This window comes from Idiotropiscis lumnitzeri, chromosome 7 (assembly GCF_059441095.1).
Source record: "Idiotropiscis lumnitzeri isolate Australia: NSW breed Sydney's pygmy pipehorse chromosome 7, RoL_Ilum_1.0, whole genome shotgun sequence".
NCBI lineage: Eukaryota > Metazoa > Chordata > Actinopteri > Syngnathiformes > Syngnathidae > Idiotropiscis > Idiotropiscis lumnitzeri.
This window is the reverse complement of record NC_142397.1, coordinates 8,949,025-8,962,032: the sequence shown is the minus strand read 5'-3', so window position 1 is coordinate 8,962,032 and position 13,008 is coordinate 8,949,025. Positions and strand designations below refer to the sequence as shown.

Genomic DNA, 13,008 nt, shown 5'->3' with positions numbered 1-13,008 from the left:
TCTCTCACCCCTCTCTCTCATCCTGTCACTCTCCTGTCCTCCAAGCTCTCCCCTTTCAAATGTCACTCCCTAGATATCTCCCCCTCACTTTTCCCAAATCCATTCTATTGTGTCTTCCAATTTAGCGCTCCACCAATGTCTCTCTTCCATGTCCCCCCCCACACTATTACAATCTCCATGAAAAACCGGTGGTGATTTTTTTTTATCCCCTCAGTCTCAAGGAAGACTTTGTCCCCCACAGGCCAAAGGTCAAAAAGTCTGGGTTCAGTCCTGAGTCCATGACACGCGATACGCCCTAGGTAAATCTGAAATCCTCAATCTCAAAAACAGACCAATAATAAATGTTCTATTCCGAATCTCAAAACATGGACATTGTCTTGAAATTCAGTCTTCAGAATCAGAATAGAACTCATATGGGTCACATGACCATAAGCGAAGATCCTCAATCTTAGATTAACTCCCTGACAGGTGAAACAATGTCATTATTTTAGTGTTTATTAAAAAGACACTTCTTTGTGCCCTTGTATTTCATCTTAGTCTTGGAACTGACATTGTGTTCATTTGTAGTTGAAGCAGACGCATGCATGTGAACACACATCTAGCCTATTCAGCTGAGGGACAGCTACACTCTCTGTCTCTCTCCGTCCAATGCCTCTCGTTCCCCTTCTTGATGTGCACGCAGTGTTGCTGCTGCAGCTTGTGCTCGGAGAACTCAAAGTGACATCACCACCAGCAGTTTTTTTTAAGGCGACACCAGGAGGAGGATGTTTGCTTGGCAAATAGCAGGACATAGAATTTAGACAGAACAACCACAGATGGTCGCACGGATAGATAGACATACAGTATACTGCAGTTAGATGACATCTATTATATGTGTGGACTGAGAAAGCAGTTTTTCGCTCTTTAAAGGGCCAGGAGATAGAACAGGACAGAACAGAGGATGGGACTGGAAAGCACAGGACTCAAGGAATGCAGGACCTATATATGCGTTACTCGCTAACAATGAATGCTAACTCACGACGGTTATATTAAACAGCAGTAAAGGACTTCCATGATGGCTGGAAGGAACATAGTAAGAAAGGAGGCTTTACGAACGAGTGAGTTCTTGTTAAAAGACTTTATATTGACTCTACTGTACAGTGAAGAAGAGTGAGAGTCTGGCGCCAAGGTGGACGTTTGCATAAAGAAACCCATGGCAGAGCAGCAGCAACAAAAAAAAAGAAAAATCACAGTTCAAATATTCTCAACAAAAGAGCACAACACATGGATTACATTGCAACAACCACGAGTGTGTGTGTCTGTCTGTGTGGCACTTCTATTTTGTGGTTGTGGCGTAGAGGGTCATACATTGTGTTTGTGAAAGTGATTTTTTTTTTCACTAATTGCACTTAAGGATAACGGAATGGGAATCGCAAGACCACATGATTATATTTTCTTTGCTTTTTTTTTTTGCTGCATTATTAATATGATGGAAATGTTTCAGCATTTTCACAACAAAAACATCAAAGAATAAAAAGTTACAAAAATTGTGTTCAAACCAACCAGCTCAGGAAGGAGTGCAACCACTATGATGCTTTGATACAACACGGCTCTCAACTGCAGTTTATAAAGTTTGTATTTTAATTTTCCATGGTTATAACCATGATAAATACAATTTGTCCAAATAGATCAAGAACAGGTAAACAATTTAGTATAAACTGGCCCAGGGAGCACTTACAAAATCTTGAGTTCTGTAATATTTTTGCATTCATTTAGTTGTCCCTTAAATTCGGTAAATGAAATGCATATATAAATAAAAGGGATCCATACAGCTCATTCAATTGCCTTACTGTACTTTTAGTAGTATTAGTACAGAATTGAAATGAAATAATTGCTTAATAGTAATTCTAATAAGAAATAACATAAAAAATTGGATTAATAATCACAGTATATTTTTCCATGTTCATACAAAACAAAACAAAAATAAACAAATGCCGAACTGTCAGTTTTAAAAATTAAATGTGGTACTTCATCTTAAAAATCTGCCCACTTCTGAACTAGACTGTAACAAATGAATATACTAATACAGATTTTTTTATCTTAAAAATGCATGAGAATGACAAAAAACTTGCATTTGTTATGCTGGACTTGCTCATATGAGATGATTAACTATTATACGGTACATGATATCTGGGCGTGTCCGAGCTGGTTGAATCGAACACGACAACAACGAAATTAAAAGAGAAAAAAAGAGCACAAAATATGTTAACGTAAAAAAAATGCACAGGTCATTGAGGCTCAACAAAAGTGAATTTACAAAGTCCACAGTATACAGCAGATATGTCATTTTAGAACTAATATAATAAAACATATTAAAGTGATCTATAGCTGCAGCAGTGTCACAAAAAATAAATAAATCACAAAGCAGAGGAGCGATTAGTGCACGTTGTCTACAAGGAACATTCTGTCACGATGCAGCAGATTTTCAAACCTGAGTGCTGACGAGCAGCGGGTACGAGATGCGGCGGTAAAACCGGGATTGGGCGTACAATCAAAGCTGAGCTCTGGTGTTTGCATAAAGACCAATCCTGCCGCGTTTACCATACAAGTTTCACGCACAAAAAAAAAAAAATTAGTGTAATAAGCATGCCAGGCCACTAGGAAGCGGTGTGATGAAACGATACATCATCTGTTCATATGAATTGATGATTTGAATGCAGTGGTATCTAGACTTTGTATTTAAAAAATATTCCCGATATTACAGTACCTTAACTGTTCCAATTTTTCCACTTCACTCAAGTTGAGGCAACTCAAACTTGGGCCCGTGACACAAAGAGAAGTCAATCAAGCGATAGTCCGCACCGGGAAAAACTCGTAAATTGGGGCACTCTTGACTCAACGGACCGTCGTATATAAAAAGGTGAACCGAGTTGGAAATTGAATCATTCCTGTTCCAAAACGCAGATACAGCAATGTAAAGATTCCACAATAAAGCATGACATAATGCTGGATGCTCTCTTTACGACACTATGAATTGCGCCTCACTCACAAAAGGTTTTCAGCATTTAGCCAAACCCGCTGATGTATCATTCTGAAAAGGAGGCCTATTTACAAACACCCAAAAAAAAAAGTAGTGAGTGCTTTTTATCATTGATCAGTTGTAAATGGTGCCACTACGCGGGAATGTTAGTGGTTTTAGTATATCGTAGTGTGGCTGCGTACAGATTGCGTCTCCTCGGGCTAACGCACACACACACAAACATGCCCTCTCGCACTGACACACGCTCACACTTTTATGCTACCGCACTAAGAATTGCATGGTAACACAACCGCACAGTCACACGCATACATGCAACATTCCCACACACTAACATACATATGACAACACACACACACTCACACACTTGTTCAACTCGTTAATGAACATACAGATTAATACACACGCACCCAATATACTAAAAAACACACTCGCTAACATGCGCAAACACACTTAACATACAAATGCCAAGACACTTGCTCGCAAACATACGCACTAACACACAAACATTCGCATGTACACGCACACACAGACACACACACACACGCACACGTACGCATAAAGTAGTGTATTTAGCACCATGGCTCACTAGCGTGTGACTACAATCAAGAGGAGTGTGGTTGGTGCTTTTTACATTCTGTGCAAAATAAGAATTCAATGATAAGTATGAGTCGTCATCTTACTGGCTTCGTGGAATTATTTACATTTGAGTACCGTCCAGACATCGATATATATATTTTTTTTCTACAAAGATTTTTGTTGACAATCGTACAGTGAAAAGAGCTTTATGGTGAGAATCTCGCTGTTGTACCAAGTGGAATTAAAAAGGAAAAAAAAAATTGTAACAATGCTACACGTGGAGGCCAAATGGGTTGAAAATGGAGCATCGTTACATTCACACATTGCGGTTTGAAAATAGGAATTTGTTTCACATTCAGTTTGTAACAATCAATACATGATCAAATTGTGATCATGAATGCTTCATACTGTAAGAAAAACGCAATTGCAATTAGTCTGAGGAATCTTCATTTCTCATTAAAAAAAAAAAAGTTTGAGAATATTTTCTCTTTTGATCTTACCGGTTTAACTTTGACATGTTTTTAGGTGCGCGTCGTTAAGTACAAAATGTGTTTTTTTTTCTCCCCACATAGGGTTATACTGAACAACAATAACAACAAAAAAATTGTACATTTGTTGCCGTGACGAACTGACGTACGTGCATCGTGATGTGGTCCTGATGAGTGAACACACAGCAACTTGGTGAAGATCGGATCGATTGTTTTTCGACTGATCAGTTCGGTGTCATTTAACAGCGGACGTCCAGGTGGATTCCTTTGAGCAGATGCCTGCAGGTGGATTTCTCTGGTTACGTCTGCAGTTTCTTGACTCAGGGTGGACATCGTCGAGGCTACTTCTCAAGATCGATTTTTCCTGATGGGATTGTCCAGGTGGGTTTCTCTTGGAAGATTTCTCCGGGGGGATTCCTCCAGGTGAATGTCCCCAAGTCGATCTTTTCAGAGCTATTTATGAAGGTGGAATATTCCAAGTGGATTTTTTCTTGGACGATTCCTTTAGGTAGAAGTCTTAGGAGAAGGTGGATTTCTTTTGGAAGATTTGTCCAGGTGGATTTCTTCAGATGGATGTCTGCAGTTCTCCAGGTGTATAACTCTGAGTGGACCACACCAGGTGGATCACTCAGAGTGGTCAGGCCAAGAGGATGACTCCAGGTGGACAAGTTCGAGTCTGGATGACTCCGGGTACACGACTCCTGGGCTATTTCTATCTTTTAATTTCTCCAGGTAGAAAAGCCCAGGTGGATTTCTTTTGCTGGATGTCTTCATGTGGCTTTCACCAGGTAGATTTGTGACTTTCAGCCTGAAAGCAGAGCAGAGATCCAAATGGATTTTCCCAGTTGGCTTTATGGATGTCACTCAGAAGGCCTCCAGCAGGTAAGAACACAGTGAGTGAGGAAAACCAAGAAGACTACAAAATAGACACCTGACTGACAGTGTGGCAGAGGAACATAAAAAAACATGGGGAAAAACATTTTTTAGAAGAACTTGTCATCGATACGGAAGTGTGGCCGTGTGACATCATCTGGGTTGATGAAGACTGAGATGGACTTCCCAGGGTTCTCCGTGACCAATTGCTGGAGCTTCTTGGCCAGACGGTCATCCGGCTGGTTCTCTCCGCCGGCGTCCGACTGCGGCGATGGCAGGTTGCCGGTGCTGCCGCGCCACTGCAGCTCCACCGTCAACCTGTTGGCGGCCTTGGCATGCTCGATGGTGGTGCGCAGGTGTTCGGCCGGGTCGGAGCGCACCGACGAGAGCTTGCGGGCATGCAGTACAGCGGTGTCGTCTGACAGGTGCTCCAGCATGTTACATTGTGGGATGAAGTAGTTGGGACAGGTCTTGTTGACCAAACAGTGCTGCAGGTCATCAATCAAGCCGAGCAAGAAGTGGGCGGAGAAGTCATCCTGAGCCAGGTAGTTGGCGGGGAGCCGGTCGCAGGCCCACAGCATGACGCTGCGCAGGTGATAGGGGCTTACCGCCTTGGGGCGTGACAGCAGCTTGACAATGATGGCCTTACATGCCTGGTAAGCCTGCATCAGGCCGGGCGAGATGCACTTCTTTAGCTGCACCTCACTGCGGGCAAATGACAGCCGCCACTCGTTCTCCCGCCGGCCCTTATGTGAGCAGGCGGGTACCAAATAGAAGCCGCTGATCACCTCCTCCTCAGTGATCTTGCCGTCCCAGAAGTGGTTCTCCATAAGCCAGCTCTGGGCCACTGCCGGCCAGCCCTTGAAGGACACCACCGGAACAACGTCGTAAAGCATGCGGCTGCTGCCGACGCCGAGGATGACCGACACCACGGTGCCATTGCGCTCCACCTTCTCCACACGGGGAACACCCCTCTGCGGCTTCTTCTGCACCTGTATGGGCGGGAACACTTTATGACAATTACAAGTATACCTCAAGGGTCGGAGCTTGGCCCGACATTCTTTTTCGCATGTCCATCAATGATTTAGAAACAATAGTGTAATCATATATTACGTGAGGTTACTGTACTGCTACAAAAATTTTCAAGAAAAAGCTTGATTTTTTTTTTTAACACCCCCCCAAAAAATACTATTTTTCTAAAATCAATATATATATTTAGATTAAACGCCCTCAGTCGTTGCTTTCGCACTTGTATAGGCAGAAATATTTGACAGTTTGAAATGCAAAATTTGTAACCTTTTTTTAGGTCAAAACTGGTGTGCCTCAGGGGTCGGTGCTTGGTCCTACATTTTTTCTTACATCACTTATTTACAATCAACACAGTGAAGCCCTTAATACTTACTGTTGTACATTAGCATAAACATTAGCTTTCACTTTGAAAAGAATTATCAAAATTTGTTCCCTTTTTTTTTTACTAGTTACGGATCAAACTAGTAAACAAATCATACGTTATGAATGTGCATTTTCTGCACTGCCTATCTGAAATGTCCTGTTTTTGTTTTTTTGACCGGAATCATCTATTAATCGGCTAAATAATAGACAAAGTAATAAATTATAAAAATAATGATTATTTGGAGACCTCCAATTCAAAAACTCGCCAATGTTTTTTTTAAACTGAGGAACCTATCCACTTCCATTTGAAAAATATAAATCATTTAATCAAAATTCTCAGTACAAGTTGGTGCTCTTTCTATAACAGTCGAAGATGCAACAAGATGCAAGCTACTACAAATAATGTGTCTTTATTCTGGTATACTACAATAAAAATTTAACAGACCTCCAGAAGCACCAGCGAAACAGCCTGGTAGAACCAGTCAGCCACCAACGTGGGCGAGAAGAAGTAGTTTGCAGCTCCGCTGATGTGCTCCACCACCGTGCAGCAGTCCTTCCACTTGCTGATGGTGCCCTCGTCAAAGAGGCGCAGGCTGAGCCAGGAGTGTCCCAGTGCCGAGTGTCTCATGTCCAGCGTGACCGGCTGATTGCGGTCGTGCAGCTTGAGCGCTGGCACCAGCAGCGTAAAGTCCATGTCGTAGTCTGCGCCCCGCGCGTATACGCTCAGCTCGTCCGGGTCCATGTCCACCACGCCCTCGCGCACGCCGCCCGATAGCAGCAGGTACTCGTTGGCCACGGGCAGCTTCTGGTCCAGCTTTTGGACCATTCCTGGAGGATCAGTATAAACGGTTGAAGAAAGGTAATAGAGTGCAGTGGACCTTCACCATTCACATGCAGTAGGAATATTATTGATACAATATTTGTAATATATGACCCCCTCCACAAGCCGTCACCTGACGGTGGTGGAGGGGTTTGTGAGGGGGGTGGGGGGCGGGAGATTGACAGGCGGATCAGTGCAGCGAGAGCTGAGCCGGAAGGCGAGGGTCTCAGTTTACTGGTTGATTTACGTTCCTACCCTCACCTACAGCCACAGGTTGTGGGTCGTGACTGAAAGAATAAGATTCCGGACACAAGCGCCCAAAATGAGTATCCTCTGCAGGATGTCTGGGCTCTCCCTTAGCAATAGGGAAGGGGCTCAGAGGCGAGCAATTGCTCCTCTGCATTGAGAGGAGCCAGATGAGGATGCCTGAGCATCTTGTCAGGATGCCACCTCGAAAGCCTCCCTGATGAGGTGTTCCGGGCATGTCCCAAAGGGAGGAGGGGCCGAGGACGACCATGGACAGCTGGAAAATTGTCTCTCAGCTGGCTTGAGAATGTCAAGGGATCCCTGAGGAGGAGCTGGACGATATCGCTGGGGAGAGGGAAGTCTGGGCTTCTCTGCTTAGGCTGTTGACCCTGCGACCTGACCTCTGATAAGCTTAAGAGTATGGATCCATGGATGGAGGGCTATTTCCATGACTTTTCCAAAACTTTGTAGAAAATGTTTTTTATCAACTTTTCAAGGATCTGGTAAATGCATGTTCAATAACTTATCCACGTTTTTCATGACAACACAAAACCTGATGTATGTGTATGTTTGTGTATTTATATTTGTGCGATGTAAATACAAAATGTATTGTATGTTTGTGCGTGTATATATATATATATATATATATATATATATATATATATATATATATATACACACACACACAGTTTTTTAAAGATATGTTTATTTATGTTTTGTAATTTACGTTAATGTGTGTATACATGGGTGTATTGTATTTACATATATGTGTGTGTAGGCTCCTCACCCAGCATGGAGAAGATGAAATCCTTGGCCGTGTGTATTTCCAGGGCCCGCTGGTCGTCGTACTCGCGCTGGTCGTGCTTGCTGAACTCCTGGATGAGCCGGTTTAGGTCCTCCATGCGGGCCGCTGACCTGAAGTCCAACTCGGGCCCGACGCCACTGCCGTGGGGCAGCCTGCCGGCGGCGGCCATAGTGGGGCTGTTCCCAAGGCTTCCCGCCGAGCCAGCACGACTGGAGACAGCGGGGGCGGCCATGATTCCTTCTCCACAGCAGTTTCAGCGGTCCTTCACACTTTACTGTTGCCCGGAATAGTGAGCCGAAACGGGCGTTAACGAACCGAGCCGACACCAGCGAAACGCATCCAAAATCACATCCACATCAGCTAACACAACAAGCGGAAATAAGGGCTGAACTTCCGCTAAATTGCCTTCACAATCATAGCTTTTGTTTAATCGGGAGTGTGTACAGGTTATGAAACGTAAGCTGTATAATATTATTTTCAAAAAATGAATGAACCACATTGTAAATTATGTTATATTATAACGTCACAATCCAACTAATTCCACATTCCAGATTAAAAACGAGCTCTGCGAGTGATTTATTCTGAAGGTTTTTGGCAGATGTGGCAAAGTACTCTCGCGCAAAAAAGCAGCTGGCAAAAGTACAAGTCCTTTATTTAAATAACACAAGAGTACAGACTCCGAAATGTACGAAATGAACTTAAGTACAAAAATAAATGTGTTTTTTTTCACCACACAGTTAAAATGTGTTGTAAATGTGGGTAGTTTATGTAAATAGTAATTAGTAAAATAAATACTCAAGTAAAGTACACATAACTGAAAAATCTACTCAATCACATTAGCTTTTGACTCATCATGAGAAATAAAGTTGTATTGTATTGTATTGTATTGTTGTCCTCTTGGAGTCGCTGTGGTTATTCAGTCAACCGCTTCTCGCTGTCTTGAAGGTTGTTGTCTCCCTGACCCGGAAGGTAATATTAGCATCAACATGGCGGCGTGGAGGATTTACGCTGTCTTGCTCTCTCGCACCGGTGAGGACGTTCTCCCGAGCGTCAGGGGAGGCAGGTGAGAGACGTTACCGAAGGGAGAAGCCGTGGCTGGTTGTCACACTGGCGACCCCCCGCTCTTCTATGTTAGCAGTGTTAGCATCAGTGGAATCGAAACAGGTGCTAGCCAGCCAGTAAATTACAGATTGAGAGATAACTGTGTTTGGAAACTTACTTTGACATGTCTGCGTAGTTTATTAATTGTGTAAATACCAAAGAAAACGTATTTTCTATTGTTTCGCCATAATTTCACCTCATGTGAACCCCTTTTCCACTCATCCAAAATTGCTACTTTTGCCATAATTCCACACTTTACATGAAGAATGGAGACATTTTCTCAATTTTAAGTTTCTCAACTTATTCGAACGATTCAAACCTAACTTGAAACTGTTCATCTCATTGAGGACATTTTGGGTACAATTTATTCCATTCCCCACATTCTCAAATCTTCACAATGAAATTCCCAGGTTAAAATACATTTTACATTACATTACAACTTCATCCTTCCACAGTTCTTGACGGGTTCTAACCACCTGCAGCCATGAGTTACGTTTTGTAGTTCTCCGTGTTTACAGCAGGTGGACTCACAGCTTCCAGCAGCGGTCTGGATTCCGGAAAGTCACCAGGAAACCTGAAAGCAAAAAAGTGGAGGATGAACTTGGACATTTCGACTCGTCAGAATTGGCATCACACCGACGGACGTCCGGTCCTCACGGGGAATCGCTGCCTACTCCGCCATCATCTAGCTCTCCGCGAGCCTTCGGGCGGCTGGTGCGCCCATTGCTCTTCACCGTGGGGGTAGGTGGTGACAGTGGTTCCTTGAGATACGAGTGGCAAACGTTTTTGAGATAAGAGCCGTCGTTCAATTTTCTTTTTCTTTAATTTTTAATTGTATTAATATTTATTTATTTAGGGGTTTTTTTTAATTAGTCGGTGAAAATGTGTTTTAAAAGATCTAACATTGACAGATTAATCTGTTGGCCCCTAGTTTTTAATATAGAAAATAGCACTGTAGTGTAAAATCTAAACACAAAACACAATGTAAGAGAATGTAAAGTGGTTTTATGAAGTGTAAATAAGACATACACGCTCACACACTACTGTAATAAACATGTGTTGAGGTGTGCCTTTAAGTGGGGTGACCCATTAAGCGACAACAGGAGCTCTAGACTCCAGCTTTTGTTGGCTATTTACAACACACGTCTATTGCATGCTCCTTGCGAGTGTTCTCCTTTTGATTAAATGTTTGTCCTGTTCAATTAACGTCTGAAAGCGCTGCGGCAATTGTGGCTCTCCTTACCCACATGCCAAGGCATTACATTACATACATTCCTGAGTGATGCGTACGCGTGTGCTGACATCCTGTCAGTTTACAGGCTGCTCCTTCGGATCGGCGGCCATCTGGCAGTACGAGTCGCTCAAGTCTCGTGTGCAGAGCTACTTTGACGAGGTGCGAGCCGATTGGCTTGAGAGGGTCCGGCCGCAGAAGCGAGGAGACGTACGTAAAGAGGTGTGCAGATTGATTGGCATCTGTGCCCCGCCTACACATGCTTTGATCTCATCTCCGATTGGCTGGTTGTGTTTCAGGTCAACCTGTGGTGGAACAGTTTGAGTGAGGGACAGAGGACGGTCACAGGTGAGCTGGGTCATTTTTCTGTAAATTAATCAATTCAGTCATTCTATCGCTTCCCGTAACTTTCTCTCCATTTACTTATCTGTTTATCTTCACACTTGTCTATCTGTTCCTTCACTCATCCTTCTGTCCATTGAATCGTTCAGTTTTTTTAAAGCCAGAGATGATATCCTCTGCATTTGTTTCGCAGCTATCCTGGCCGCTAACATGGTGGTGTTCTGCTGCTGGCGAGTCCCGTGGCTGCAGCGATCCATGTTCAAGTACTTCACCGCAAACCCTGCCTCCAGTCAGACAAACATCATTTTTAGCACTTTATAAGAGCAACCAAGTTCCTATTTATGTTGATATATTGTGCGTTTGTGTGTTGACTCCAGAGACGTTATGCTCTCCCATGGTGCTGTCCACCTTCAGCCACGTGTCCTTCTTCCACTTGGCTGCCAACATGTACGTCCTGTGGAGCTTCTCCACCAGCGCCGTCTCCATGCTGGGAAGGGAACAGTTTATAGCTGTCTACATGTCAGCTGGTAATAAGGCAACACACACTTATTAACACACACGCACAGCTGACATGCACACACACACAGGAGGAAAGACACACAAACAGATGCACACACAGGCTTTCAGACGAATACACACATAACAGAGAAACAAACACACACACACACAAATGCGCATACGCAGTCACATTTTGTGCTCAGCTGTTTTTGTGTGTATGTGTGCGTGCCTCAGGCGTGATTTCCACCTTCTTCAGCTACGTGTGCAAAATGGCCACCGGGAGGTTCGGTCCTTCTCTGGGAGCGGTGAGCCACTTCCTGCGTCATGAAGCCTCATCATCACAAATACATACAATACCATATGGTGCTGAGCAGTATATGATGGATATGAAATGTGATATGACGTGTGTTTTCAGTCGGGCGCCATCATGACCATCCTGGCTGCAGTTTGCACCAAAATGCCTGAAGCCAAACTGGCGATCATCTTCCTCCCAATGTTCACGTTCAGTGCGGCCAACGTAAGACTGTCTGTCCATTCACGCATCTGTCTTTCCATTGACGAAGCTTTGTCTATCCATCCATCCATTTGTCCATTCACTCGTCTGTCTCTTTGTCTGTGCGCAGGCACTAAAGGCGATTGTTGCCATGGATACCGCCGGTTTGGTGCTGGGTTGGCGTTTTTTCGACCACGCGGCTCACCTCGGAGGCGCCATGTTTGGCATGTGAGTTGAGTTCATGCTGTGGTGCACCTCCACTCCACGCAAGGGTGATGAAAGCTAACTTCTAAATTTGGGTTTCAAGAAAGTATCAAATTGTTCCCTTCCATCCTGTTTCCTCCCCCTAGTTGGTACATTCTCTTCGGACACGAGCTCATTTGGAAGAACCGCGAGCCTTTTGTCAAATTTTGGCACGAGCTGCGGACTGGTCGCGGTGGCGGAAACGGAGGCGAGCGAGGAGGCTCAGCGTAGGACGTTTGAACGGACTCATGGGAACGACTAAGTTCTCGCGACTTGATCAATACTTGATAAACAGTTGCTGTACAGATCATCCACTTGCCGTACTTCCCCATGATGATGTCAAAATGTATTTCTTACTTTATCGTTGAAGTTCTGAGAATGATGTTTCAGAACATGATTCGTTAATGTTCATCTTTTTATTCTTTCCTGATTATCTTGCCAAAGTGCAAGCCAAGAATCGGATTCAGTTTTGGTGGGGATTGACCTTCCGGAGTTAATCAGTGACAAGGTCAAGCATTTATTTGGAACAAACCACATCAAGTCGCACTTGAAATTAAAGTGTTTGATGAGGTTTCTGGACATTTTATATATTTTGTCAATATTCTGTTAAAAGAGGACGCAATGACCAGAAACATGTTTTTGTTTGGAAACGTTACCAATCACCAATTGTTAAACTGACAAGTCAGCGCAAAATCATGTTAAGTGACATGGCGTGGCACTTTGGCAAGATACCCACTCACCCTATGGGCGACCTTAATAGACATGTTGCTTTATGTTGTTTTATGTATTTATGCGACACCAATGAAGGCACAATTTGAAACCTCCATCAGGGAACATTTGGATTGATTTAGGTTTGCAACAAACCTCATCAAGACATTCAA

At 43.6% G+C, this 13,008-nt stretch overlaps 2 protein-coding genes across 3 annotated transcripts; one reads left to right on the top strand and one right to left on the bottom strand.

Annotated features, from left to right (window-relative positions):
• Positions 1 to 1,102: 1,102 nt before the first annotated feature.
• Positions 1,103 to 8,595, bottom strand: LOC148333430 (nucleotidyltransferase MB21D2). Its single transcript, XM_088301424.1, has 3 exons — positions 8,202 to 8,595; positions 6,794 to 7,176; positions 1,103 to 5,948 (listed from the first exon to the last, which is right to left on the bottom strand). The coding sequence occupies exons 1-3, from the start codon at positions 8,449 to 8,451 to the stop codon at positions 5,067 to 5,069; spliced, it is 1,515 nt and encodes a 504-aa protein (XP_088157550.1). The 5' UTR covers positions 8,452 to 8,595; the 3' UTR covers positions 1,103 to 5,066.
• Positions 8,596 to 9,134: 539 nt separating this feature from the next.
• LOC148333429 (presenilin-associated rhomboid-like protein, mitochondrial) lies at positions 9,135 to 12,536 on the top strand. Of its 2 annotated transcripts, none has more exons than XM_088300105.1 (10): positions 9,135 to 9,282; positions 9,839 to 10,061; positions 10,633 to 10,761; positions 10,851 to 10,899; positions 11,087 to 11,182; positions 11,271 to 11,420; positions 11,626 to 11,696; positions 11,807 to 11,908; positions 12,015 to 12,112; positions 12,235 to 12,536. In XM_088300105.1, the coding sequence occupies exons 1-10, from the start codon at positions 9,206 to 9,208 to the stop codon at positions 12,356 to 12,358; spliced, it is 1,119 nt and encodes a 372-aa protein (XP_088156231.1). In that variant the 5' UTR covers positions 9,135 to 9,205; the 3' UTR covers positions 12,359 to 12,536. The 2 variants fall into 2 exon arrangements, with proteins under 2 accessions (XP_088156231.1, XP_088156230.1); XM_088300104.1 differs by having other exon boundaries at positions 10,633 to 10,773.
• Positions 12,537 to 13,008: the final 472 nt, after the last annotated feature.